The sequence below is a fragment of the Pyrus communis genome, chromosome 14, assembly GCF_041283825.1.
Source record: "Pyrus communis isolate YQ-2024b chromosome 14, ASM4128382v1, whole genome shotgun sequence".
Classification (NCBI taxonomy): domain Eukaryota; kingdom Viridiplantae; phylum Streptophyta; class Magnoliopsida; order Rosales; family Rosaceae; genus Pyrus; species Pyrus communis.
Genome location: NC_142578.1, coordinates 1,353,758 through 1,378,758, shown reverse-complemented (window position 1 = coordinate 1,378,758; position 25,001 = coordinate 1,353,758). Strand labels below are relative to the sequence as shown.

General features: G+C 35.9%; 5 protein-coding genes across 7 annotated transcripts; 3 read left to right on the top strand and 2 right to left on the bottom strand.

The window, feature by feature from the left end:
- Nucleotides 1–3,026: 3,026 nt before the first annotated feature.
- LOC137713090 (transcription factor MYB3) lies at nucleotides 3,027–4,494 on the top strand. Its single transcript, XM_068452343.2, has 3 exons — nucleotides 3,027–3,267; nucleotides 3,358–3,487; nucleotides 3,687–4,494. Exons 1-3 carry the CDS (start codon nucleotides 3,111–3,113, stop codon nucleotides 4,300–4,302), a joined length of 903 nt encoding a protein of 300 aa, XP_068308444.2. The 5' UTR covers nucleotides 3,027–3,110; the 3' UTR covers nucleotides 4,303–4,494.
- Nucleotides 4,495–7,331: 2,837 nt separating this feature from the next.
- LOC137712024 (small ribosomal subunit protein eS7) lies at nucleotides 7,332–9,165 on the top strand. Of its 2 annotated transcripts, none has more exons than XM_068451175.2 (6): nucleotides 7,332–7,470; nucleotides 7,992–8,077; nucleotides 8,160–8,233; nucleotides 8,309–8,432; nucleotides 8,562–8,744; nucleotides 8,898–9,165. In XM_068451175.2, exons 2-6 carry the CDS (start codon nucleotides 8,003–8,005, stop codon nucleotides 9,015–9,017), a joined length of 576 nt encoding a protein of 191 aa, XP_068307276.2. In that variant the 5' UTR covers nucleotides 7,332–7,470; nucleotides 7,992–8,002; the 3' UTR covers nucleotides 9,018–9,165. The 2 variants fall into 2 exon arrangements, with proteins under 2 accessions (XP_068307276.2, XP_068307275.2); XM_068451174.2 differs by having other exon boundaries at nucleotides 7,338–7,470; nucleotides 7,988–8,077.
- A 419-nt stretch (nucleotides 9,166–9,584) lies between these two features.
- LOC137713262 (uncharacterized) lies at nucleotides 9,585–11,874 on the bottom strand. 2 transcript variants are annotated; one of them, XM_068452551.2, is made up of 10 exons: nucleotides 11,644–11,874; nucleotides 11,336–11,477; nucleotides 11,113–11,208; nucleotides 10,940–11,024; nucleotides 10,713–10,834; nucleotides 10,585–10,609; nucleotides 10,397–10,480; nucleotides 10,271–10,300; nucleotides 10,078–10,180; nucleotides 9,585–9,994 (listed from the first exon to the last, which is right to left on the bottom strand). In XM_068452551.2, the coding sequence occupies exons 2-10, from the start codon at nucleotides 11,447–11,449 to the stop codon at nucleotides 9,676–9,678; spliced, it is 978 nt and encodes a 325-aa protein (XP_068308652.2). In that variant the 5' UTR covers nucleotides 11,450–11,477; nucleotides 11,644–11,874; the 3' UTR covers nucleotides 9,585–9,675. The 2 variants fall into 2 exon arrangements, with proteins under 2 accessions (XP_068308652.2, XP_088540908.1); XM_088684782.1 differs by having other exon boundaries at nucleotides 10,713–11,024; nucleotides 11,644–11,786.
- Nucleotides 11,875–12,000: 126 nt separating this feature from the next.
- LOC137713260 (cysteine-rich receptor-like protein kinase 44) lies at nucleotides 12,001–14,981 on the bottom strand. Its single transcript, XM_068452550.2, has 5 exons — nucleotides 14,302–14,981; nucleotides 13,360–13,570; nucleotides 13,019–13,256; nucleotides 12,747–12,897; nucleotides 12,001–12,492 (listed from the first exon to the last, which is right to left on the bottom strand). Exons 1-5 carry the CDS (start codon nucleotides 14,506–14,508, stop codon nucleotides 12,118–12,120), a joined length of 1,182 nt encoding a protein of 393 aa, XP_068308651.2. The 5' UTR covers nucleotides 14,509–14,981; the 3' UTR covers nucleotides 12,001–12,117.
- Nucleotides 14,982–18,975: 3,994 nt separating this feature from the next.
- LOC137712901 (AMSH-like ubiquitin thioesterase 1) lies at nucleotides 18,976–24,331 on the top strand. Its single transcript, XM_068452092.2, has 14 exons — nucleotides 18,976–19,339; nucleotides 20,471–20,535; nucleotides 20,676–20,751; nucleotides 20,842–21,042; nucleotides 21,253–21,347; nucleotides 21,783–21,885; nucleotides 21,960–22,006; nucleotides 22,238–22,592; nucleotides 22,810–22,899; nucleotides 22,978–23,040; nucleotides 23,146–23,220; nucleotides 23,513–23,575; nucleotides 23,738–23,790; nucleotides 23,912–24,331. The coding sequence occupies exons 1-14, from the start codon at nucleotides 19,220–19,222 to the stop codon at nucleotides 24,084–24,086; spliced, it is 1,581 nt and encodes a 526-aa protein (XP_068308193.2). The 5' UTR covers nucleotides 18,976–19,219; the 3' UTR covers nucleotides 24,087–24,331.
- Nucleotides 24,332–25,001: the final 670 nt, after the last annotated feature.

Genomic DNA, 25,001 nt, shown 5'->3' with positions numbered 1-25,001 from the left:
ATCGAGGATCCTTTTCCTAAAGTTTGAAGATAGATGATCCTTGCACTAAGCCTTACACCTGAGGTCTAGTATAGTCTTGATAGGAACCATTGTATTGGTCACACAGGGTTGTTTGAGATTTTAGGAGTCCTGTATAAAATTTATAAAAATTCCCTCCGTAATATATTTTTCCAAAATTTTTAGGGCCCCTTCAAATTGGAGTCATGTGCGATTTCACCTTTTGCTATCCCCAAAGTCGGCTCTTGTCACAAATCATTAAGGGCTTGTTTCGGGTACTTTTAAAATGAATGAAAACGTTTTTAGAAAAAATGTTTTTGCGTTCAAAAAGCACTTGAAGTGTTTTCTCTTCTTCCATAACGCACTTAAAGTGCTTTTCTATAATTCACTTGAGTTTTTAAAAAGGATTTGTTCTAAAGATAGTTTCATAAAAAATATTTTTGATCATTTTAAAAGTACTTATAAACGAGCCCCAAATTAAAATAATTTCGATTCATGGCTTGCTTATAGTGAACGCATGCGAAACCCATGACACACGGTCATAAACCCATCAAATCTCAATTCGGTTTGAGATTGAAAGGAACAAAATTAAGGTAAATCAATTTCATCTTTTCTTTTTTTTTTTGGGTAATAATTTCATCTTATCTTTATCTAAATGTTCTGGCAGAAAGCTACATGTTGCAACAGTAGCTAAATCATAATCAAAACTTGGCAGTATCCCTAACATGTCTGTGCATGAAAACGTGGACGGCTTAATTTACGGGGCTATATCGAATGATATTTTGTAGATCACATGATACGGCGGTTAAAGATTTTTCTTAGCATTTTTCTTAATTCAAATATTAAACATGTGTTTAATTGATTTAATACTTAAATAAAGACGATACATGCATTGCGTACGTACACATTAATACTTCTCTATTATTTTTGCTGACAGCATTGCATGGAGAGAGCAATACCTCATGTTGTTGTTTTTGTTTTGAAATTCATTGAATTTAATTTACAAATTGTTAAGGAAGTAGTGATTTATCTTAATTGTTATCAAAAGAAACGTGTTGGTTATCTTTTACGATGCTTATACATAAGGATATCTATGAGATTTTGGGTCCGTCCGGAATTTATAAAATAGTCCATCTATAAGATAGTTTTCCAAAAAAAGTAGATAATATATTAATTATTTTTTAACAAACGATATTATATACACTAAGAAGATGGGAGATTGAGTTATCCATAATAATATGATTTAAATTTGCTTTAACGAGAATTGAACTTAAGATCTCTCACTTACAAGTGAAGAGAAATACCACTAGACTGTAATTCTAACTACTGAGTAGCATTACATCGATGTTAAAAAACAATAACTTAAATCAAAACAAACTTCTCTTTAAAAAAAAAACAAAAAAAAAACGTCAAAACAAATTTTAGGCTCACTAATTAAACACGTCTTAGTACTAACTATAAATCCGATACGTGCATTGCGTACGTAAAAATTAATATTTTCTTATTATTTTGCTGACAGCATTGCATTGCATGCAGAGAGCAGTACCTCATGTTCTTGTTTTTTGTTTTGTAATTATGTTTTTTGTTTTATAATTCATTGAATTTAATTTACATATTGTTTATTGATGTAGTGGTGTTATATTTATCTTAATTACCACCAAAAGAAACGTGTTGGTTTATCTTTTACGATGCCTAAACAGCTATATATGCTAATCAAGGGACGACTAAAAGATAAGATAGCAACACTCTGTTTTATAATTTTTTGGTCTTATGCGAAAGTTAATATGTCTAAATCGATCAATCAGACGATCCATCAGGATGAAAATTCCTACTTCACAACTAAGTCTAATTTTCTCATGAAGAATGACTTTCGCACGCTTTTGTTTTTTGTAATTATTTGATTTGTTCAATCATATTATTTGTCTCAAAGATATTGCAGAATGACTTTTTTAGAGGGTAAATTTAGTTTAAAAACTCAAATAATTAAAAATGAATTGAAGACACTATTTTAATTACCATACTATTAATCTGATTTAGCGAAGTTATAGTTAAATATCAAATAACGGTTTTGAAATGATTAACACATTGACCATGTAGTTTAGATACCAAGACAGTTTAGTGTTTACTTCCAAGGGTGAATGTCGTTTTACTGTAAATACGTAAAGAGACCAGGAAACAAGTTAAACCCCGGAAATGGATTATTTTCATCTCCCTTCCTCCTAATTCATCAAGTTTAAAGATTCGGACTGTTAAAATTTGATCTAACGACTAAAGTTATTATAACTTTCAAAGTGAGCCCCTGTTTGTAGTCATTGGATCAAATTTCAACGGTCCGAATCCCCGAACTTGGTAGATTAGGAGGAAGGGATCCGAAGAGGATCCCTTTCCTTAAACCCCCTTTAGGAACTATACACAGTTGCTTGAAATATTCTTTTTTTTTTATTTTCCTATATAAACCATAGACTAAGGCCAACGTCCAAAAGTCAAAAAATGACCTCATTTGTCAAAAAATCATCTCCAAGATGACTGAGTTATAATTCTATGGAGCCGACCAAGATTGATCAGGCTAGCCAAATGTAACCATCCTCATAGCCTTTTTTTTCGGGCTCAATTCCTCAATTGCAATAATTGATTTAAATTCAACGACTACATTTGAAAGTATCTAACGGTAGTTTAATTAAATTAACCAATAAATTTAAAATATAAAGTTAAAACTAATAAATTATCGAGCGGACTATGTTTAACTCATTTGATTAGAAATGACATATAAATATGACCTGATACCGTTTCTTTAAAAATAATTTTTTACAGGACTATGTTTAACTCTTTTGATTAAAGATTGACCCAAAGGAAGCTAAGTGGAAGCTACATGCATGCATCTTGAACTTACTTGCAACCCTACAAGTCTTCTTTGAAAAGTTTCTGGCTTTGCCCCCCACCCAACCAGGAGAAACAGGGTTTGAGTATACCCCACACACACACACACACACACACACACACACACACATATATATGTGTGTGTGTGTTTGTTTATATTTTGCATATAAATTTATTGTATGGCTTTGTTTTAACTCATCAAAAGCTTGCCCTTCTTTTTATGATTGATAGCTGGTATGTCGACTAAGACTAAAACCCTAAGTAGCAGTAGTTCCGGAGAAGACGATGGTGAGCTTAGGAGAGGGCCATGGACTCTTGAAGAAGACTCTCTTCTTATTCAGTACATAACTCGTCACGGCGAAGGCCGATGGAACTTGCTAGCCAAACGTTCAGGTAACCATATGTAACACAATTGCATGCTGATGACCGTAGCCTTCTTCTTTATTTGATTATATTTTCTTAATTCGTTGGTTAATTATACAGGATTAAGGAGAACTGGCAAAAGTTGCAGATTGAGATGGTTGAATTATCTGAAACCTGACGTTAAGCGAGGAAATCTTAGCCCTGAAGAACAGCTCTTGATTCTTGACCTCCACTCAAAAATGGGAAACAAGTGTGCTAGCTACCTCACTCAACAACCCAATTTCCTTACAACTTTTAATTTGAGCGATATTCTAATCTAATCTAAAATACGAGGATGTAAATTCGTGCGGAGTTTATTGAAACTTGGCATAGTATAGTATGGTGCTTATTCGTCTCAAGACCGTAGTAAAATACTTACGGTTGCAAGTTCATTCATTTTGTGATCGTAGGTGGTCGAAAATCGCGCAATATTTACCGGGAAGAACAGACAATGAAATCAAGAACTACTGGAGAACAAGGGTGCAGAAACAAGCCCGGCATCTCCGAATCGACACGAGCAGCGTAGAGTTTCAAAACATGATAAGGTGCTTTTGGATGCCAAGGTTGCAGCAGAAGATAGGAGGAGGAACATCGATTTCTTCAGCTGTGTTAAACCAAAACCATGCCATTTCGCAGCCTCTCGAAGACAACACCTTCCCACATTTTACAGCAACAATATCGCCGACACCACAAAATATAGTGCAGGAAGAAATTAATATGAGTGCATCAATGTACAATTTAGATGTCGAAAAGCAGAACATAAAGGCAGAGTACTGCACAGGTCCTTACATTTTTCCTTCAGAGCCAATGGACATGTCGAAGACTGTGCAGTTTCCGGAATGTCCTCCTTTCCATTGTGGTGACAACAATGGCTATGACACGGAATCCTTCAATCTGCAGGAAACTGTGTCAGCGGACTCAGCACCAAATTTTCCAGGAAATTCTGCCGGCGATTGCTACGTGGCAGAAACCAACTGGTTTGACAGTGATGTTTTGTGTGGCATATGGAACGCGGACGAAATGTAGCAAAGTAGGAACTTATGACTTATTTGTTAGAGAGGGGGAGAGAGAAAGAGGTTGAGGGTCTTATTTTTGAGACAACCCTTAAGCAACTTATGACTCCTTGATACAAATTAGTATGTAGATCAATCCATCAAGTGTTAAGCGTTTGTAAATTTTCTACCCAACACACAAAATTGTGCAAGTTGTTGATTTGAACTTTCTTTTTTTTTATGAAAAAAGCGTCAATGCTAAAATAATATGGTTATCAGACAGACACTAAGATTATGAGTCCATTTTGTCTCCTTGAGTGCAGTTTCATACAAAATTTTCAGCTTCAACCTACAAGGTACTCGAAATGGAAATGAAGCCATGCCTCAAATTTTTGAGCTTCAATTTTCTTCATTAACCAGTTAGTGGGATGGTGGAGAAATCATGACTAAGTTAGTCAATTTAAGGAGACAAGATTTTCTTGCGGCAATGCTTCGATTTAAGACTCTTGCAGGTCAAGTGGATCAAAGAGACTCCACCAACTTGAAGCACTAAAAAAATGAATGCAATAGAAAAGACTTGGTATATATCTTAAAAAGAAAAGACCTCCCTTAACCTGAGTTGAGAAAATGACAATAGTTCAAATTAACAATGCACAATCTCATAGAATTCAAAATTTCTCTAACAGTCCCACCTGAAATAGGATCCATAGCTGAAAGAGGGCCCATTAGGTTCTAAAAGACGCTAAGTGCTAGTAGAGCGGTGGGCTAGGGCCTAGTGCCTAGGCGGGGCTTAGGTGGATTTAAGTAAATCTGTTATATTTCGTATAAATAAGTATTTGTCTATACTTAAAATATATAAAATTACGTCATAAATTACAAAAGAAAATGACATATATATTATGAAGTATTGAAACATAATGAAAACATGGGTAACAATCATATAATTTGTGTTCATTTTAGTATTCAACAAGTTTCTTACAATTTATTAAAAAAAAAATAATGCAAAATGAAAGTTATCTATTTTATGTCTAAGTGAGTCGCAACTTAGGCAGGTGTCTAGGCGTGTCTAGGTGGGCTAGACGGTCTAGGTGGGCACCTCAGCAGGTCTAGATGTCATTTCTAAATTTTCAAATGCCTAGGTGAGGCATAGGCGGCGCTAAGCAGAGATTTTTAGAATAGTCTACCTGCCTAACCCCTCACTTCGATGGATCATAGATCGAAAAATGTGCTGAATCTGGCCCTTTAATGCAAGTAAATTTTCATCCTTAAGCAGACATGCTAATACATTAAGTCTTGCTTTCTCACCATTGATTATGGGTGATACAAAACTATGTCAAATTTTCATTTACGGGTTGTCAATTTTGTTTTAAATTCAACCTTGATAGTGTACATGGAATCTAGTTAGCTACAGCTACCAATGACAAGTCTTCTTATTGATTAAAGTATAGATTGTATATTTGGTTTAGTATTAGAAATTTTTTTTGTCAACAAATTGAAAAGACTAATGGGCAATTTTCATAATTAGCAACTGGAAAGTTGGTCTGAATTTAATTTTAGTTGACAAGTCAGAATCTCCTCATCACAAATTTGAACAACAAATGAATAATTACCTAGGATTAGTAGAAGGGGAAATCTTAGCATCAGCAATGTCTCTTTATTTCGTCATGTAAACCTTTTAATTTGGTTAAGATCATCCATAACCTTTTGATTTGATTTGGTAAAACTTTTTTTTTTTTTTTTTTTAATTTTCCTTTTTTGTTTTGCGGTTTGTCTTCCAGGTTTTTACATTTTAGGTTTTATTTTAAAGGGGTTTGGTCCTATGCCCACCCTTCATTTTCTTGTATTTTATTTTTCAAGAAGGGTAATGTGTATGCCCCTCCCTTCTTTTCTTGCTTTACGAGGAGTAAAGTTTATGTCTCCTCCTAACTAGGTGTAACTTTTTTTTCATAGCAATAAATTTCTCTTGTACCACCAAGGTTCTCCCTTTAAAAAAAAAAAAAAAAAAAATTGCTCCGGTTGTTAGTTTCATAATTTTTTTCAAGTCTGTACCACAAAAATAAAAATCGTTTGGATGTACTTTAAAAATGATTGAAAACGCTTTTAGTGAAATTTTTTTTAAACAAATCCTTATTAAAAATTCAAGTGGATCTTAAAAAAGCACTTTAAGTACTTGTTACAAGAAGAAACACATATATGGTACTTCTTCCAAAAAACACTTAAATTGCTTTTGGTACTCAAAATCAATTTTACCAAAAAGTACTTTCATTCATTTTAAAAGTACTTCCAAACGAGCCCCCTTTGAAAAGATGAAGTAACTAATGACACAACATGAGCGTAGACGGTTGCAAACGTATGCCCTCTAAGAATAAAGTTTTCTGGAGTCCACCAGAGTTTGAGAGAAAATCCAAAAGGATAATTGATTAATTTTGAATTGATGAATTACATTGGTAGCCATAAGGCTTAAATTGACTTAATCAGACCTTGGGAATTTCTTAGGAGGTCTTAGGAAAAACAAAACATTAATCGGATGGAAAAACGAAAAGTCCAATTCTTATTACAAACTTTGAAACGCGATTTTAGAAGTCTAAATGAACTTGGATGACTAAAATTCATCATACATCATGAAAAAGTAGTGAGTTGAAACCAGAACATCGCGCTTTTTTCAAAAAAGTATCATGGCCTCCTAACAAAGCTCAGACGTTAAATTTGTAAATTTCCGCTGCATCATTTTGTCTTCCTTCTGTCCCTATCGTCTTCAACAAACTCCGCTTTTTGTTCTTCATCCCCTAATAATTTTTCTCGTGAATTTAGCATTTTGTTTACGTATGTTCCCCAAAACTTGATCATATGCGAACATCGAAAATTGTGCAGACATCAACAGTTGGGGGCGGGGAATTAGAAACATATAAAGTTTAGGGTCTCAAAACAAAATGACAGTTCCAAGGGCCCGTTGTAAAAGCCCGTTGGGTTAAGCTTGTAGTTTTGGTTTTTGGGCTTTAAGCCCAATCTTTTACCACCTGATACTCCCAGGGCTAGCATAACCGTTCATTTAAACGATTCATCATCCAACCGTCCATTTTATCTCCTTAAAGCCTTTTTATTCGCCATCCTTAGGGTTTTCTCCATACCCGCCGAAGCCAGAGCTCTTGGGTTTTCTGTCACTCAAAAGCAGAAGTCGCTCCGGCTCTCGATTCTCCTCGAGGTAAACCCCAAAACCCTAAATCCCCAAATACCCATTTCATCTTTGTCAATTCGTTTTCGTACCTTCGATTCACTGATCGACTGATTGCTTTGTGTGAGAAAGTTTGAGACTCTTAGCTGTAGTGAGTCTATGTATCTTAGATTTCTTATGTGGTTTATATTTCACGTGAATTTGAAAGGGTTTGAAGATGTTTCTTTATTTTCCAAGCTTCAATTTTTGCAAAATTAGGCATCCATTTTCTTGTTTTCTCCATTTTTTTCTCTTCATTTGGATTAAGATTTTGTTTGAATGCAGAAAGATTTGTATTTTGTAATGTGGGTTTTGATTTTTGTTCCAGAATATGATCCCACCCTTTATTATCTGTTTGGTTATCATTTTTCTGATTTATCGAACCCGAATAGTGTATTATGGATGGTATGTAACTTGGAGTTTCGTGCCGAAAATCCGAAACTTACCGGTTTTTTCATGTCTATGTATGCTGAAAATTTTGATTGTGGTTTATGCCCATGCTATGTAGTCAGATTTTGCCAAGATGTATACTTCAAGGAAGAAGATTTCCAAGGATAACAATGCTGAGCCGACTGAATTCGAAGAGTCGGTTGCTCAAGTAAGCTATATTGCTGTTTACTGTGCTTTTTAGTTACTTTGTTGTTGAAGTTTCGGGTTTTGATCATGACTTATCTCTGCAGGCGGTATTTGATTTGGAAAACACAAATCAGGAGCTGAAGAGTGATCTGAAGGACCTCTATATCAACTCAGCAATGTAAGCGTTGTTTATTGAATTCGTATGTTTTATAAACAGTTTTCGGTTGGTTGAGTTACATTCTTTCTGCTGCAGTCAAGTTGATGTGTCTGGAAGCAAGAAGGCCGTGGTTATCCATGTGCCCTATAGGCTTAGGAAGGCTTATCGCAAGATCCATGTTCGCCTCGTGAGGGAGCTTGAGAAGAAGTTCAGTGGGAAGGTGATTAATACTTTGTGTTCTTTATTTGTTTGTTGATAGAAAGTGACACCCTCTTCTGTGCATTTATCTGCAATATTTCTTTTGCGTTCGGTGAAGTTTATACTGGCCTTCTTGTTTGTCATGTTGTAGGATGTGATCCTGATTGCCACACGTAGGATTGTGAGGCCTCCTAAGAAAGGGTCAGCTGCTCAACGTCCCCGCACTCGTACACTAACTGCTGTGCATGAAGCAATGTTGGAAGATGTTGTGTTGCCTGCTGAGATAATTGGAAAGCGCATCAGATACCGTCTGGATGGATCCAAGATAATGAAGGTAAACTTTCAAAACTTTGACGAAATAGTATATTCAGCAGGAAAGAATAGATTTCTAACAAATGTGCATGTATTTCTTCGTTTGATTTCTACAATTTTTGTCTTATAAAAACTAGATAATTTACTTCTCTTTTATCCTCATGATGTTGTGCAGGTGTTCTTGGACCCCAAGGAACGAAACAACACCGAGTACAAGCTGGAGAGTTTCTCTGCTGTTTACCGGAAGCTTTCAGGAAAGGATGTTGTGTTCGAGTACCCAATCACCGAAGCATAGAAATATCTGGTTTACCTGAAGAACTGCAGTTGAGCAGGCAGACGTTTTAAAATTTTGATGTCGAGGACTTAGCGCGTATTTTTGTTGATTTGATATGGTTTAATGTCGGATTTTTATTCTGTTTTCTTAATCGAAGGATTTATAATCAGCAAGTGTTTCGATGTTTCAAATTTCTTCCATAGTGTTTAACGTCAGTCGTTTCGTTTCGAATTACAACTATAGTCAACCGGCCTAACCTGCATTTGCGGAACATATTTATCATTTTTTACGAGTGTTACTCGGAAAGAGGGAGAATCGAACTCGGAAACTCAAATGAAAGGAGTAGTAACTTTCACCAGGAACAACTGTAAGGAGATGTGGTTGAAGCCAGGAGGATACTGGTCGGATTTTCGTTGTGAGGATCTTGGAGATCCTTTAATTACATCCGTTCTTCGTATATCGTGTAATCAGAAATCATTGTAAATTTTTTATTTAAAATTGAATATAAACTACAACTAACCAAAATTGACCGTACGATGTACGATGAACGAATGTGATTGAAGGATCTCCGGATGCTCTCTCGTGGTAGAAGGAATAAAACATGTTATATTATATTAGCATAAGATTTACAATCAAAAAGTGCTTTTATGTGACATAAAAAGAAGGTAATGTACCTTCATCAATGGAAGAATATGAGACAACAATTCCTAGATTTATCCTCAACCAATCTACTTCCCCAGAAGCCTAAGGAGCAGCACTGAATACTAGCTACTAGTTTTAATCCGGGTTTCCCTCTTCCGGCTAAAGTAAATGAATCGCTCAAAAGCATGCGATGAACGCAGTTCATGTCGTGCCAATCTGCATGTGTTCTTTGTAACGAAATGTATGACAGAGAACGTTGTAACATCTTCCGCGGTGTACTGTGTTTATCTGTTTCCGAGACAATCACAAGAGCTAGGTACACGGATCCACAGAGAAATGTGAAAGATATGAATGCCCTGCACGTAAAGCTCTTTGTAGTTAGAAAACAACAGAAAATGGATAAGAAGAAAGGAGGGGAGGAGAAAACATAAAGGCTCACCAAATGACACCCCATCCACATCCAGTACAGCAGGGACACTCATCTGCAAATCTTTCGGCATCACTCGTATTGATTCTACGCGATATAAGATCATCGTAGATATCTGCATTGACCGATAAATGTATACATTACGAGGCATCTATGAGTACACTACAAGCAGTTAAAATGTGGATAAAATGATGTCGCTTCTTACCATAAACCGAAAACAAGCTGTTCATTACACCTGCAATTGGACAAAAACGAGAGAGCATTGGGAAACCACAAGTATATGCTACTTTCTTAAGCAATAGCTGAATGAAAATCGCGAAGTTGCAATTACCGGTGAACAGAATCACTTCCCTAAGCATATGAACCGGCGTTGCTTCTTGCAGATACCAAATTCCAGCAAATAAAACAATGAATCCTGGTCGTTCAAAATGTAAAACATAAACAAAATCACAAACGTCAAGTTGCATCCTGTGCTATTAGTAACAGGAAGGTGTTTTGATTGGAATACGACATGCGTACCTATACAAAGTCCTCGAAGCGTCCACTTGTACGATATCAAGCAGAACAAAAACAACAGGATAAGGATTTCAGTTCAAAAGTTTTACTTCCTTATGAATAAAGTAAATGATGGGTTTGCTAAGACTTACATTTTTAGCTAAAAAGAACACAATAATTAGAGCAACAACGAAACAGCCAGCAGCGATTTGTGTTGTGAGATGTTTTGTAGACGCAAGAATCAATACCATCCCCCAGAACGATGAACCAAGATCTGGCGTGGCACAGAATCGAAAGATGATAAAGGTAACGACTAAATCAGATGCAATGTGCAAACTAACTAAAAAATAAATATGGTCAAGGACAGGAAAAGGATTACATCCAGCGGGCAAAATGAGCCAGGATATGCCACCACGGGTTTGTGTGACTCCACCTTCATCTGCGTTAACCTTAATCCCTTCCACCTGCAAATTAATCTTATCATTTCTCGTCTCAAAAACTAAACGCGACCATTATGAAAAATTTAGATAGAAGGGTGAGAGATTTTCTTACCTTACCACAAGTAAGCAGACATGCGATTGCATGGCTCACCTCGTGAAGAAACACGGTTATAAGCTTAAAGGGTGTCATCAGTACCGTCCTCCACAGCTACAAGGATTGACAAAACAGATTGAAACAAAACCATTAGCGGATCCTTTACATGTTTAAAAATTAGATATTTAATCAAAATTGCAATGAGCGAGAGATCGGTGTTCAAGAGAGAGAGAGAGGTTACCACAAGGATAACGACAGTGCAGACAGCAACGGAGATGAGGAAGATCACTTGGTCGTGGTTGCAGCATTTTCTGAGTTGCCAATTTGGCTTCCATTTCAACAAATTCAAGTCCATTTCTTCTCTCTTTTTTTTATGCCAAATGCTGCAAGAAATTTTCCATTTGGCATTGGCGGTACCCCATATAGCGATATGAACAATGAATATACGAGAAAATTATACAGGAAATACAAGAAATATTTGAATTGCAGATAAAAATCGTCTTCATATAACTATACAAAAAATATATAAATGTAAACACAATGTGGTACCTGCAAGTTGGATTTCAGCAGTTGAATTCGAGGTTAATTTGGCACGAAGCTAACAGCGTGGCAGAATGGTTTACAAGCCGGAAAGAGGGTGAGCTGTGATGGCTAAATTCTTCAAGCCCCGCCCTCTGTGCTTCGGATTCTGAACAAAGACGGCCTTCAGGGTCCCCCTGGCGATGAACCGAGGGAGCGCAGGGCTTCTGGGATTTGTTAGTTGAAAATGTTGTTCTCTGTAACTCATGATTTCTGTTTGTTTGATTTGTATAAGGTTTGAGGTTTTTTTCTTTCTCTTACGTGGTCGGTGTAAAACAGCCTTAAACAGAGGTTTCACCTTAAAATAGTAAATTTTTGACATGTGGATTATCAAAGAATAAAACAAATTATATCATGTTAGATTGAGAACCATGATTACATTAATTACTTTACATCACATAAAGCTCACAACACAATTGAATTACAAATGGAGGTTATGACTAATCATCTACCTTCGTCCATAGAAGAATGAGACATCGAATTTCTAGAATATTCCTCAATTAAACTGCTCCCGCCGGAGGCCTTGGTGGCACCTGTGTATCCGCTACTGGCATTAGTATTGTTGGTAAAAGCGGAAGTAGAAGTGGTCGTCCAACGTCCTCCACGGCCCTGAAGTCCAGGTTTACCTGGCCTCGGCAAAGTAAATGAATCACTCGAAAACATGAGATGGATGGAGTTCATGTCTGGCCGTTCTGCAACGCTTGCTTGACAGCATAAAAGTCCTATCTGAATGCACATTGCTGCCTCGTCGGGATTGCACCTGGCTAGGGTTGGGTCAACTAAGTCCAATACCTTCCCTCTTTGATGCAGCATCCATGTCTGCAGAAGAGAGCAAGGGAACATTGTGAGGAATAAATGAATTGACTGAGAACATATTCATCTACTCATTTCAATGGAAGCCACAATAGCACTGCTTATATGCTGATGAACATTGCGGACGGTAATTTAACTAGAACGCCTAATTAGTTAGGATTATAAAGGTACCAATTCTCGTTAGTCACAATATCGAGGGATCATATTTTAAGTTGTTCTTTTCTTAATTTGCATAAAAAATTTCCACAGAAGTAACTTACATAGCTCAAGAGATCGGCTTTTTCTCTTTCGAGCTGCCCATCGTGATTCTTTCTCCCGCTCACAATCTCTAACACCAAGACTCCGTAACTGAAAACATCTGTCTTCACCGATAAATATCCATGCATTGCATATTCAGGGGCCATATAACCACTGTATTTAACAAAAGATTCACTCAGTTTCGTTTTTCATTGCTCCTCGACGAATAGGATGAAATGGTAAAAAAATTGTACAGCATAAACGCAGAAAGAAGTGATGAAAAGAGACTACTCACTGAGTACCAGAAATCCGAAATGTATTGAGATGAGTGTCCTCCCCAGGAAAGAGTCTTGCCAAGCCAAAATCCGAGATTTTCGGATTCAGCTTCTCATCTAGTAATATATTACTAGCTTTGATGTCCCTATGAATGATCCTTTCCGGGGCCTCTTCATGAAGGTAAAGAAGACCTCTTGCCACTCCCATAATCACCCGAAACCTTGTTGTCCAATCCAAACTTCCAGATTTCTGTTTATCTGAAATTTTCAAATAATTAACCAAATGAATTAAACCTTTCAATTCAATCTGATGCTGAACAATGAACATATGAAAACTCAGAAACGGGAAAGAGGAACATACCGAAAAGAAAGTAATCGAGGCTTTTGTTTGAGAGATACTCGTAAACCAGCATCTTCTCGGGCCCTTCTACACAACACCCCAATAACATGACCAAATTCTTGTGCTGAACTCTCAGTAACAGTTTCACCTCGTTGGTGAATTCTCTAGCTCCCTGCCTTGAATCTAAAGACAGCTTCTTTACAGCTATTTCTTGACCATTTGGCATCAAACCCTGCACAGTGCACACAAGTCGGGTAAATTTTCAATAAACCGAAGAAAATACAAATAAGTGGTATGTTAAAGATCACAACTTTTTTTCGAACGATATTCTACTTTAATCTAATATAAAATACGGGAGGTGATTCGAACTATGCACATAGGGGAGCACATCCACTCTAGGATCTAGCCAATGTTAGTACACTCGCGTCTACATTAAATCTCCAATTACATCTAACTTAATGTGGATTAGACCAGTTAGCTAAGGTTTAGCGTAAATTATCCTAGAGTAGTTTAGAATACATATCGTCTTATTAAAAAGCTAACATCTTTAGCTACCAAAAAAGAAAAAGCTCAAAACTTAGCCTTCTCAACTCTCATTCACCTTTGCACGAAAGTTCGAACTCGGCGTTCATACTATAGATTAATTTAGTATAGAATATCTTGTACCGAAAAAAAAAAAAAAAAAAAAACTCATATGTTTACCAATTTACCATCTGAAGAACAGACGGTAATGTTCCTCCAAAAGTTAACGATTACAAACTGAAAATTTGAAGGGAAAAGAAAAAGTATCATCCTTTCCGATACAGTGCGAGCTCAATGGTAAGTCAACGATTAATGCCAAGTAGTCAACTAAACCAACGGTTCTAATGCTGCCACGACAACACCCAAAACTTCAGAAAATACCGGCACCTAATTTTTCCGGGATCAATCACAAGACCCCCAATTACACGAGTCCGTACGTACCTTGTAAACGGGGCCAAAGCCTCCGTGCCCGAGTTTGTTGAGGTCGGAGAAGAAGCTGGTGGCGATTTGCAGCGCGTGGAGGTCGAAGAAGAGATCGAAGGACTCAATTCTGTCCTCGGCGTCGTCGACTCCAGCTGCGGCGGACCGTCCGCCGGCTTTCAGCTTATCCAAGCAGGCCCAGAAACCGGAGCAGATGCAGCACCCCATGACCGCATAAAATTGGCGGCCCAGCAACTTACTGGCGGTTGGCGGCGGGTAATCAGATTTAGCTGCTACTTTCACTCGACCGTACAATGCGACGACGAGTTTGGCGACGACCGCGTAGTTCGTATGAATGAGATGCTGACTCAAGATCCGATAATATGCGTGTTAATCGGGGGTCCAACGTTGGAGTTTCTTGTAAATTTATTCCTCCCATGTCATTTTCTTTAAATTTGAAATTGTATATTTTCTGTTTTGTTTCAGGTATTCTATTAAAGAAATATTCGGATCCCTTAAACCAAGTTCATCAAAGTCATAAATTCAAATTTTTGAAATTTAATTCAACGGTTACAGTTGTTATAATTTTTAAAATAGGTCATGTTTGAAACCGTTGGATTAACTTTCAAATGTCTGGATGATCCCTTTCCCTGTTGGGTTTTCTTACAATTTCTTAATATTATATTTCGCTGACAAATCGTAGTGATATTCTGGTCAAGGGTACGTATTATACTAAGAAATATGAATACGTTTGAGGAGCCAACTGGTCAATTAAAATCTTATGTCCCCACTTTATTAACTGTATTATGAGCCGTTCTTGTCATTGCGCGATTTATAAATTTAGAAATATGATATCTACATATTTTATTTTATTTTTTATACATTTTTTTAATTTTTAATCGTTAGATCGGATGAATTGAAGAAAATCAACGAGAAAAAATTATTAAGTAATATGTGAAAAGTAAAATAAAATATGTGAATAGCACATCTCTAAATTTATATCAGTGATTCTTACCTAAATTCATTCAAGTGTTTTGTTCCTTTGGGTTTTCTTTCAATTTGCTAAATATTATATTTTCGGACAAGTCGATGTGACATTCTAATCAAGGACACGTGTTAGTGGAAAACTTTTGAGAAGTCATCTGGTCAATTAAAATCCTGTCGTCCAACTTTATTAACAAAGAAAAGGACCTACGTGTTGTCAGCGGTTCTCATTGGTGTGCAATATGTAAATTTTTACATAAATTCACAATAATGGTAGCTGATAGTTGGCAATTATGTGCCACAAGTAAGTTCTTTTGACTTGAGGTTATAGGTATACCCTGACGTTAATAGTGAAAGTAACCAATCTCTCCTAAACATTTTTTGATTGAAAAAAATAATAATAAAACAAATTAAAAAATGTGTTGCATGTTCTCTGTCTTCGTGCACACCACTATTTATTTATATTTTCTAATGCAACAACAACAAAATTTTACCACATTAAATGGAATCGGCGATATCAGCCGCATAACGTTCAAAAGTAGATATAATTTCCATCGTTGATTTAGACCTTAATTAATGATTGTTGACCATAATTTTGTATGGTTCAATTAATTTAGACCTTAATTAATGATTATTGACCATAATTTCGTATGGTCCCGTTAAAATAATTAACAACGTCGATGGAGTAGCTCTGTCTTCTTTTGTTTGGTTGGAAAAGGGTTAAGTTGGTTTATATGTTGAAAAACGTTAAGGGCACTTTTTCAAAAGAGGAGTTCTCTATGAATTTACTGTTATCTCGTGTTTTTGACATAATGTTTTGTAATATTAACATGAGAATTGATATTAAACTGCAAAACGGCAGAATGTTTATTGATAGTCTCATTTTTGAAAGAGTTTTCTTAACAATTTTCTTATATGTTTCAAGCTCAATAGTTTTGCGATTGTCCACACAACCTTTTGGTTTAATTAGGTTAATAATTAAGTTCCTATCATATGCAGGTTGTATTTTTACCAAACAAGGTTCTCTTAGGCATTAACAAAACGTGAAAGATTGATTATAATTATCCTGACTTTCAAACGCGTTTAGTGAAATAAGAGTGGATTAATTAAAAAGCTTGACCCATAAGCCAAAAATCAAATTGAATACTTATATCTGGCAATGAGTTGCGGTTGGAGAGTTGTAATCTGACTTTTAAGTTTGCTTGACAAGGATACATGTGTATAGATAATATCATGTCAATTTGAATTCCATGAATAGACTATGAGATACTCAAAACCATCTTCAATAGACTGAGAAATTCAAAGCCATCTTCAATAGATTCTGAGAAACTCAAAACCATCTTCAATGCGTTAACGGTTATCGAACGAATGCTACGAACATTGGATGATTTAGATTAATTTGGGTGATTGTTTTTATTGTGGTCCCGTGAATCTAAGTTATCCAATGCTCGTAACATTTATTAAAGTGAAACCCTTCGAAAGTGAGTACTTTCACACTTGTAGACTTGTTGTATCACGTGACAGACGTCTAGAGATGATATCATTTTTTGTAATTCTTTAAGATGAGCATAGGGTATAATGTTGATTTAGTCCCTAAATTATCACATGCGTAAAATTAGGTCCTTAAACCCTTTTTTTTTTTTTTTTTTGGGAAAATCAGTCCTTAAACTAATCAAATCTGCCAATTACATCTCTAATATTAGATTCAGTATTCTATTCAAATTTTCGTCAATTTAAGTCACGTAACTTGCATGTGATATACTTTGAAGACTAGATTGGTATTTTTCATAGTTTATGGATTGATTTTTTTCGAACAAATGGTGTTTGAAGGATAAATTAGACGTTAGATTCATAATTGGATAAAATAGCTTTGAATATAATATTACTAATGAAATTAGCAGTTTTTATGAATTTAGAGACTTATTTTACTGAAACAATAATTTAGAAACATAATTTTCAACAAGGTGATAATTGAAGGCTTAAATTGATCGTTCAGCCTTTTATATAAGGAAGTTTTAACGAAACACTTCTGGTACTATTCACTTTAACGAAAAATGACAATTTTACTCTAAAAAGTAACTCCTGGTACTATTCAATTATAACACTTTTTTTTCATTTTGATTAAAACTCAAAGTTTTCAAGTCATTTTCATTAGTTTTCATTTTATATAATAGTTGCGTAGTAGTCTTAAATATAGACAATATTATAGAATTAGGTAGGCCCAAACCAGCAAATGGATGTTGAACTTAGTTATTGGGCTTTATTGGTTTAGGACATTAAGGCTGGAGTACGATCCAGTACCAAAACTAGCCTTCATACTTTTCTGATCTGAGTCCATAAGGCCCAAGTTTGTATTTCAACTGACCTCCCAGCCCAAAGGCATGTCTGGAATTATAAGTTTTTCTCCACACATTTTTTTTTTTCACTAGTGAACGGTTAAAATTTAATTAAATCTTATTTAGTTAATTATAATTATTATCTTTCATCCTTTGATGCACAGGATAGCAAAAGCTCAATCTGGAATTACTTTTGAATGTGGTAAAAGTGTTTTCTATCACAATATTTGACAGATAAATTAATCATTTTTCCAAAAAAAAAAAAGAAAAAGAAACCTATGTCAACAAAAATAAACCCAATTTTACAAGAATTACTTGAATTATTAAATTTCAAGGTCTTCTAAATAAAAACACTACTAGCAAAATCTTATACGAACAAAAACATTCCCTTCAAAACAATTAGGTGGTGTGTCATTAGTCATGCTTGACTATAACACTGTTTCTTAATTTTTGGTTTTTGAATTTCGATCGAAACAAACTATTTCACATTTCACATCAATGGTTGACTTGTAAATTAATTTTTGAGAAAATTAGAGAGTTTTTTAATTTTAGCCTAATTAGAGGTTAGTCCATGAATTTTGGTCCAATTGGAGATTTGATTATTGAACTAAAAATCGGTAGATATTGGTACTTGAATTTAGCATAATGTGGAACTATGAGCCATTTTGCTAATTCCGTTAAACCTTCCATCTAAAATATAGTTTTTAAATGGGCAAAAAATGGATGGATGCTTAACGGAGTTAGTCAAAATGATCATTACTTTTTCTTATTTTTTGTCAAACAATAGATTTGTTAACTTAGGCGTTAGATTAGGAAGTTGACGGAGTTCGAACACACGTTATGGGGCAAGGACAACACTCATCTCCACCATTATAGTAGAGAGTCACTTGCACCATTACTTCACATTATTACAAATTCAGGGATCAATACTCATAAATTTTTAATTCAAGGACCAAAATTTCAATAGAGGCCGTGACTTCAATTATCCCTTGAGTAAATTGTAGCAATGATTCCTTAACTTTAACTCTATTAAAGTGATGATCCCTCAACTAAAAATTCATTATCATTGGTCTCTCAACTCATCAAAACGTGCAACTATGGTCCCTCAACTTTAACGCAACTGGAGAAATGGTCCATTAACTTTAATCCAGTTGGAGCAATGGTCCCTCAGCTTTAACCCACGTGTAGCAATGGTCATTCTAACATAACTCATTTTGATAAAATTCTATCGAAGTTGACGAAAAGGATTATAGCTCCACATTTTAATGAGTTAAGAGACCAATGGTAATAGATTTTTGGTTGATGGACCATTGATCTAATGTGATTAAAATCGAAGGATCATTAATACAATTTACTATTATCTCTTCAATTCCCCGTCCTTTAATTTTTTAATTTTTACATCTTTCCCAATGTACCCCCGCGAGAGAGTTAGAATTACATCCTCCTTTGCAACGCACCCTTTCTTCACCTCTTTTTCCTCTGAGCACGAAGCCGCCATTGACGACCTTCCCCCGAGCTTCCATACTCAGAAGCAGGCATTGGAACGAGAAAACCCTTGCTTCTCGATCCCAGAGGATGTTGCGTGTGTAGAAAGAAAGAAAAAATTGGGAAATTAGAAGATGAGGTCGTCGTCTTCTTCCGATAGAATTAACATTGCTGCGAGTGCTCAGAGACTCGATGTCGACAATCGGATTCCTCTGCGTATTTACTTTCGGATCGCAAACAATGTCCTTAAACAGGTTTCACTTCACTCGATCTCCCTCCATCCTTAATTTATCAGCAATTTTGTGAATTAAATTTCCATTAATTTAGAATTCAGGTTGGTAATTTCGAATTAATTTTGTTAATTTTACTTATGTGGAAGTAGAATTTGGATTTTAGATGCTGCGTTCTGCTCTCTTTTTTTTTTTTTTTTTTTTTTTTAATTTTTATTTATTTATTTAGATATGAGAATTATATGTAATTTGAGTTTCAGAAGCTCAATATGTTGTATAGATCATTAGGGTTTCGGAGGATGTCAAGAATTTAAATTTGTAGCTTTCGGTCGATAGGACCCGAAGGATCAATGGGATCACAGAAAATAGTTGCAGAAGAACAGACACAACAAATTTGATCGCTTTTAGGGATCATCGTTTTGTTGAGAGTATCAATCTCATGTCGGAGAAATGAGGGACCTTGCATGTGCTTATAAGTAGAGTGGAACCTCAATTTTTTTTTTCTTCATGGTATCAAAGCAAGTTGTCTCTCATGTGAAGCCCAACAGCCACATGTGATCTATGTCATCCGATTTGTGTTGCCCACGTGCTAGACTTGAAAATTCGTCACATGTGGGGCAGCGAGTATCAATCACACATCTCGGAAAGGAGGGACCTTGCATGTGCTTATAAGTAATTGGGCTATTCCTCATATTGCCAATTGGTTTTACAGTGGAACCTCAACTTTCTTCACGTTTAAGTAGGAAATAACTACATAAAGGAAAGTAATGCAGTTTCTATGGCGAGAACAAGAGCAACATTCTAGACAGTTTCCGTGTTTGACACACTCAAATTATGGAAATTTATTGGTTTTGTGGTGAGGGCTTTGCTATTCTGGTGTCAATGCATACTATCTTGTGCATTCATATTCTAAATTCTAATACATGTCCTCCATGCGTGCATATCCGGTGCCGCTATAATGTAAACCAAAGTGCATTTTCCTCTTAATATTCCAATGTTATATAGATTATGATATCAATCTTTTATTGTTCCCTTGAGATTCTTGTCCTTTTTATATTACATGAATATGATTAAACATGTATTTCCCTCACAGTTTAGTTTCTTGTTTTCGTTTAAAATGTCTTTTCAGCTCCTAATAAATTTGTCTATTTCAAGGCTGACATATTTCGACACGAGAAGAATATTATAGACCTATACATTATGCTACTAAGGTTTTCAAGGTACGTATGAAAGCACCACTCAATTAATTATACAATCAGCTAGGTTATATGAAGTAGGGCAACAGTATACACAAAATGTTGGAGGAGATACGCAAAAATGTGTAAAAATAACGGTGAAACTTTTTGGTTTTCTACTTCAGTTTGGTCTCTGAGACAATACCGTGTCATCGGGACTATAGAGTATCTGTTCAAGGAGAGAAGGTTTTCTTGAAAAAGGTAATTTTATCATATCATCTTTAGTTATAATAAAAGTTATTTTCATTTCTCTGTTTCGATGCACTTTATAATTTCGGTTTTTTGCTTTAGAAATTGTTTGATGCTCTGAATGAGCTCGAGGAGCTCAAGCCAGCAGTGAAACAGAAGCTTAAGCCAACAGTGAAACAGAAGAGCGATGAGTTTAACAGAATAAATGGAAAGTTGAACAACGGGTGGAGCCATAATCACCAAATTGGTTTTGTGGCATCCCCTCTCAAGAAGCAATCTTTGATTAGCTATGATGCAACCAAGGTACAGTTAGTGCTTACTTCTTTATCATACTAGCGGACATTAGATGTGTTTCATAAGAAAAAAAGGGGAAACTATTGATTTCAATTTTCGTTCTTTGACTCTGTTGCCTGCCAGTTTTATTTACTCCTTATACTTTGCTTCCGACTGAAACTATTATATGTTTCCTGTTGAAACAATTTTTACTTCCTCATGATATTCCATGTATGACAGGCAGCAGGACCAGCTGCAAGAGAACTTGTCCATCAACCTCTAAGGTCTCAACAATTTTCCTATGCCAGGCCTTTGGAGCATCAATTTCACAAACTGTAAGTATTTATATACTTTACAAAGGTATCTTCTTTACACTCTTATAAAAACACTAAGAATATGCCCTACATGCTTTACGCACAAAATTTAGTTTACTTCCATGAGAGGGTAATTCGAGGATTTCTGGAATCGGGATAATCATGCATATAACCTTCTATGTACATGTGGAATTTTAAAAAGGATTTCCAGCTGCATATTAACGGGGGAAAAAAAAAAAAAAGCATTTTGAGAGCCATCTTATCTGAGGCCAAGATTATTCTGCATGTGAAATTTGCTAATATGTCATTGCATTTGAACCTTCTTTTTGTTTCTGCTTTCAGTCTCGTCGCATATTTGCCACACATGTACTGTATGGGACAGTGAGAAAATGAGTTAAGTTTGATATTATGAAATGCTCCTGATCTTGATTGCCCTTGCTTGTTTGCCTTTTGTAGGTCCATAGTTCCACGTCCAAATGAGGAAACTCTTTCCAGACATTCTGTTTTGGGCCCAAATGGGCTTAACAGACAGTGGCAGCCACCCAGAAGTGATACAGGGGTATGATGCTATCTGATTATTCCTTTTGGTTCAAAGTAGAAAAAAGGAATGTTCACTTTTCTTTTAAATTGTAGGTTCGGTATCCAAGTATTTTAGACTTAACTCCTGTTGAAATCCCAAGGTATGTCTCCTGGTTAACTTTCTGAGGCTCTTTTTTGGTTCTTCTGTACCTCTAGTTGCAGTTGCAATGGATCTAAATAATGGTATAGGAATTCTTTTTATCTTTTTTCATGGGGTGATGTGATTGTTCAAACGGGAACTTGATTTTTAAACATTCCAGGCAGTTCTCATTCCTGATATGTTTCTGGTTTTAAAGAGTTTATACTTTCTGATCATTTTTCTGGGCAAACAGACTGGGGCAGTCCGTAGAAGATGAGCATACAATTATAAAAGATGGAAAGACAAATGTAAATGACGCTAGCGATTTGGAACCTGAAACGTCAAGTTTGGAACCAATTCTTAGCCAGACTACTGATGGTGGCCAGAAGGATTGTACAGCGGAACTTTGCTCCCTCATTTCTTTTGAATCAACAGAAACTCCTGATGATACAAAACTTATCAGACAGCCTTCTCCTCCGCCTGTTCTTGCGGAAGTACAAGATTTGATCCCAGCAATTTCATCTCAAGCCTCCGAGGTAGAATGTGAACTGGAGACTCTTTCATCAGATGAACTTCTTCGTGCTGAATCTCCCCTGGAATTACATATTGTAAGATTCATGACAAGTTATTTAATGTTTACTGTATTTTCTCCCCTTTTGGGCTTTCAGCTGTTTGTCAGAACAAAAAATTAGAAATTTTTAATTGCAAGATCTTTCTGATGATAAAAACTTCTGATAATTATTTGATCAGGTATGCCGAAAACCAATGACATTGACAAAAACCTGTAGGTTCTCCCTTTACCTAATAATTTGTTTCTCTTTGCAGTCAACGACAATGATGGAACATTTCATGAAGCTGGCTAAGTCAAATACTGACAAGAGCTTAGAGACTTGTGGCATCCTAGGAGGCTCACTAGTAAGTCTGCGTAACTAATTTACTGCTCAAAGTCTTTGACTTCTTAAGATACTAATGTTTTTATACGTCTTTTGTCAGAAAAACAGAAACTTTTATGTTACAGCTCTCATCATACCCAAACAGGAGTCAACTTCGAATTCGGTGTGGCAGTTTTGTGCCTTTTGAACTATTTCATGTTTTGTTCTCACATATCAGTATACTTGGCCTGGAGATATAACTCTTGTCCACCGTACATTTTCTTAACAGTGTCAGGCCACGAATGAAGAGGAAATATTTGAAATTCAGGATAAACAATCTCTCTTTCCTCTTGGCTGGATACATGTGAGTATTTTCAATCGCTGATGAAAACATCATGCTTTGACCTTCCTCTGATTCATGGACTAAAGCCAGTTTCATATTTGATTTGTCTGTGATTTAGCAAAAATAGTAACATTTCCATAACTCCTGGTTTCGTTTAAAGGATAATATGTAAATGTAATATGATAAAAAGCATGTCTGCAGTTGCATCTGTTTCAATGCCTAATCTATATATGCATAAGTTTACCCCGGGATTCTCTTTTAGTTCCAATCATTATCCTGACCATTCAATTGTTCACTATGGCACAATTTTCAGACGCATCCTACACAGTCTTGCTTCATGTCGTCAATTGATCTCCATACCCATTATTCATATCAGGTGAATGCCTTTTATCTTCTGTGCATTGCTTTCTTTATCTCAGTTGGAAACCACTTTTAAGTGCTTAGAGGATATAAATTTATTTTATATAGACAGAAGCTAAGATGTAAATGTACAAAATTATAAAACCGTGGTTTACACAAATGCTTCTTCCATGTTCAGATTATGTTGCCGGAAGCTGTTGCAATTGTCATGGCACCACAAGGTGGTTCAAGGTAAAAGATCGATCACATCTCCTTGAATATCTTGCATTATTGGTGGTGTGACCGTATAAATCATTCTTACTGGCCTTGCATTAGTTTTGGTACAATATCTTTTGTTTTTTCACATGTACAGAACCCATGGCATTTTCCGATTGACAAACCCAGGCGGCATGTCAGTCATTAGACAGTGCCAGCACCGTGGTTTTCATCCACACGATCAGCCACCAGATGGTGGACCCATTTACAAGACCTGTGCAGATGTTTATATGAACCCCAATCTAAAGTTTGACGTTATTGATCTTCGATAGTTAGACAAACGGTATTCAGATGGCTAACCTTCATTCCTGCAATTGTTCATATATATTTGAGTACAATATTCGATTTATAGAATTGGCCCGTCGTATGTACATGTATTCTTTTTTGTGTGTAAAGCATGAAATGTTGCCAGGCATGGCTTCAACTTGGAAGACTTGGGAACTGTTTCGGTCGTTTGTCGATTACGCAAGTGTTTTAGTGCATATTTAAGCATTGGGGTCGAAGAGTGTTGCGAAAATGACTTGCATTTTACGGGTTTTTGATGTACAGGTTCATCTGAATTTTTTGGTAACCTTAATCGTTTTCATTTTATGTGAAAGGAAGAAGGGTTATAAAAACGATCAGGGTTTCCGGAAACGTCTTTATTGATACTTTTTGTTAAAAACACTGTTCTAAGAATCTTTGCCTAGGGTCTAAACGGTCGGCCACTATTCCGGTTTCCCTAGGCGTTTGATAATTAAGAAAGGGGACCTAAACCTGCTTAGGCGCTTGCGTAGACTGCCTAAACATCCGCCTAACCCCGTCCAAACTCGTCTAAGCGTCTGTCTAGGTTGCAATTCTTACTTAGACAGAAAATAGGTAAGTTTTATTTTGCATTTTATTTTTTTCAATAAATTGTAACAGAGGCCAGACCTCTCGCTTTCAAAGCGATAAGTGTCACTGCAACGCCATTCTGTGATCTTATAGTTGAGAGTTAAGAATGGGATAAGCTCCTTACAAAAGTAAAGTACTTTTAGAGTTTACTAGAAAGCAAAGCCTTCTTACGCCTAATTATCGAGAGTTTACTAGAGTAAAGTACTTTCAGAGTTTACTAGTAAGGGAATCGTTTTTTTATCTCTAAAAGTAAGGACAGGATTCCATCGAACGTAAAGCCTTCTTACGCCTAATTATTGAGAGTTTTTACTGGT

What these genes read in the sequence shown, in the direction of transcription:
- LOC137713090 (XM_068452343.2), top strand. Translation starts at nt 3,111, where the DNA reads ATGTCGACTAAGACTAAAACCCTAAGTAGCAGTAGTTCCGGAGAAGAC. An exon ending in CTTGCTAGCCAAACGTTCAG is followed by an intron (nt 3,268 to 3,357) that starts GTAACCATATGT and finishes TTAATTATACAG; the next exon opens with GATTAAGGAGAACTGGCAAA. An exon ending in CACTCAAAAATGGGAAACAA is followed by an intron (nt 3,488 to 3,686) that starts GTGTGCTAGCTA and finishes TTGTGATCGTAG; the next exon opens with GTGGTCGAAAATCGCGCAAT.
- LOC137712024 (XM_068451175.2), top strand. Translation starts at nt 8,003, where the DNA reads ATGTATACTTCAAGGAAGAAGATTTCCAAGGATAACAATGCTGAGCCG. An exon ending in CTCTATATCAACTCAGCAAT is followed by an intron (nt 8,234 to 8,308) that starts GTAAGCGTTGTT and finishes TTTCTGCTGCAG; the next exon opens with TCAAGTTGATGTGTCTGGAA. An exon ending in ATGGATCCAAGATAATGAAG is followed by an intron (nt 8,745 to 8,897) that starts GTAAACTTTCAA and finishes GATGTTGTGCAG; the next exon opens with GTGTTCTTGGACCCCAAGGA.
- LOC137713262 (XM_088684782.1), bottom strand. Translation starts at nt 11,449, where the DNA reads ATGGACTTGAATTTGTTGAAATGGAAGCCAAATTGGCAACTCAGAAAA. An exon ending in GTCTGCTTACTTGTGGTAAG is followed by an intron (nt 11,025 to 11,112) that starts GTAAGAAAATCT and finishes ATTAATTTGCAG; the next exon opens with GTGGAAGGGATTAAGGTTAA. An exon ending in GCTTCGAGGACTTTGTATAG is followed by an intron (nt 10,481 to 10,584) that starts GTACGCATGTCG and finishes TTGAACGACCAG; the next exon opens with GATTCATTGTTTTATTTGCT.
- LOC137713260 (XM_068452550.2), bottom strand. Translation starts at nt 14,508, where the DNA reads ATGGGGTGCTGCATCTGCTCCGGTTTCTGGGCCTGCTTGGATAAGCTG. An exon ending in GCTTTGGCCCCGTTTACAAG is followed by an intron (nt 13,571 to 14,301) that starts GTACGTACGGAC and finishes TGCACTGTGCAG; the next exon opens with GGTTTGATGCCAAATGGTCA. An exon ending in AAGCCGATCTCTTGAGCTAT is followed by an intron (nt 12,493 to 12,746) that starts GTAAGTTACTTC and finishes TCTCTTCTGCAG; the next exon opens with ACATGGATGCTGCATCAAAG.
- LOC137712901 (XM_068452092.2), top strand. Translation starts at nt 19,220, where the DNA reads ATGAGGTCGTCGTCTTCTTCCGATAGAATTAACATTGCTGCGAGTGCT. An exon ending in AGAAGGTTTTCTTGAAAAAG is followed by an intron (nt 20,752 to 20,841) that starts GTAATTTTATCA and finishes TTTTTGCTTTAG; the next exon opens with AAATTGTTTGATGCTCTGAA. An exon ending in CACCCAGAAGTGATACAGGG is followed by an intron (nt 21,886 to 21,959) that starts GTATGATGCTAT and finishes TTTAAATTGTAG; the next exon opens with GTTCGGTATCCAAGTATTTT.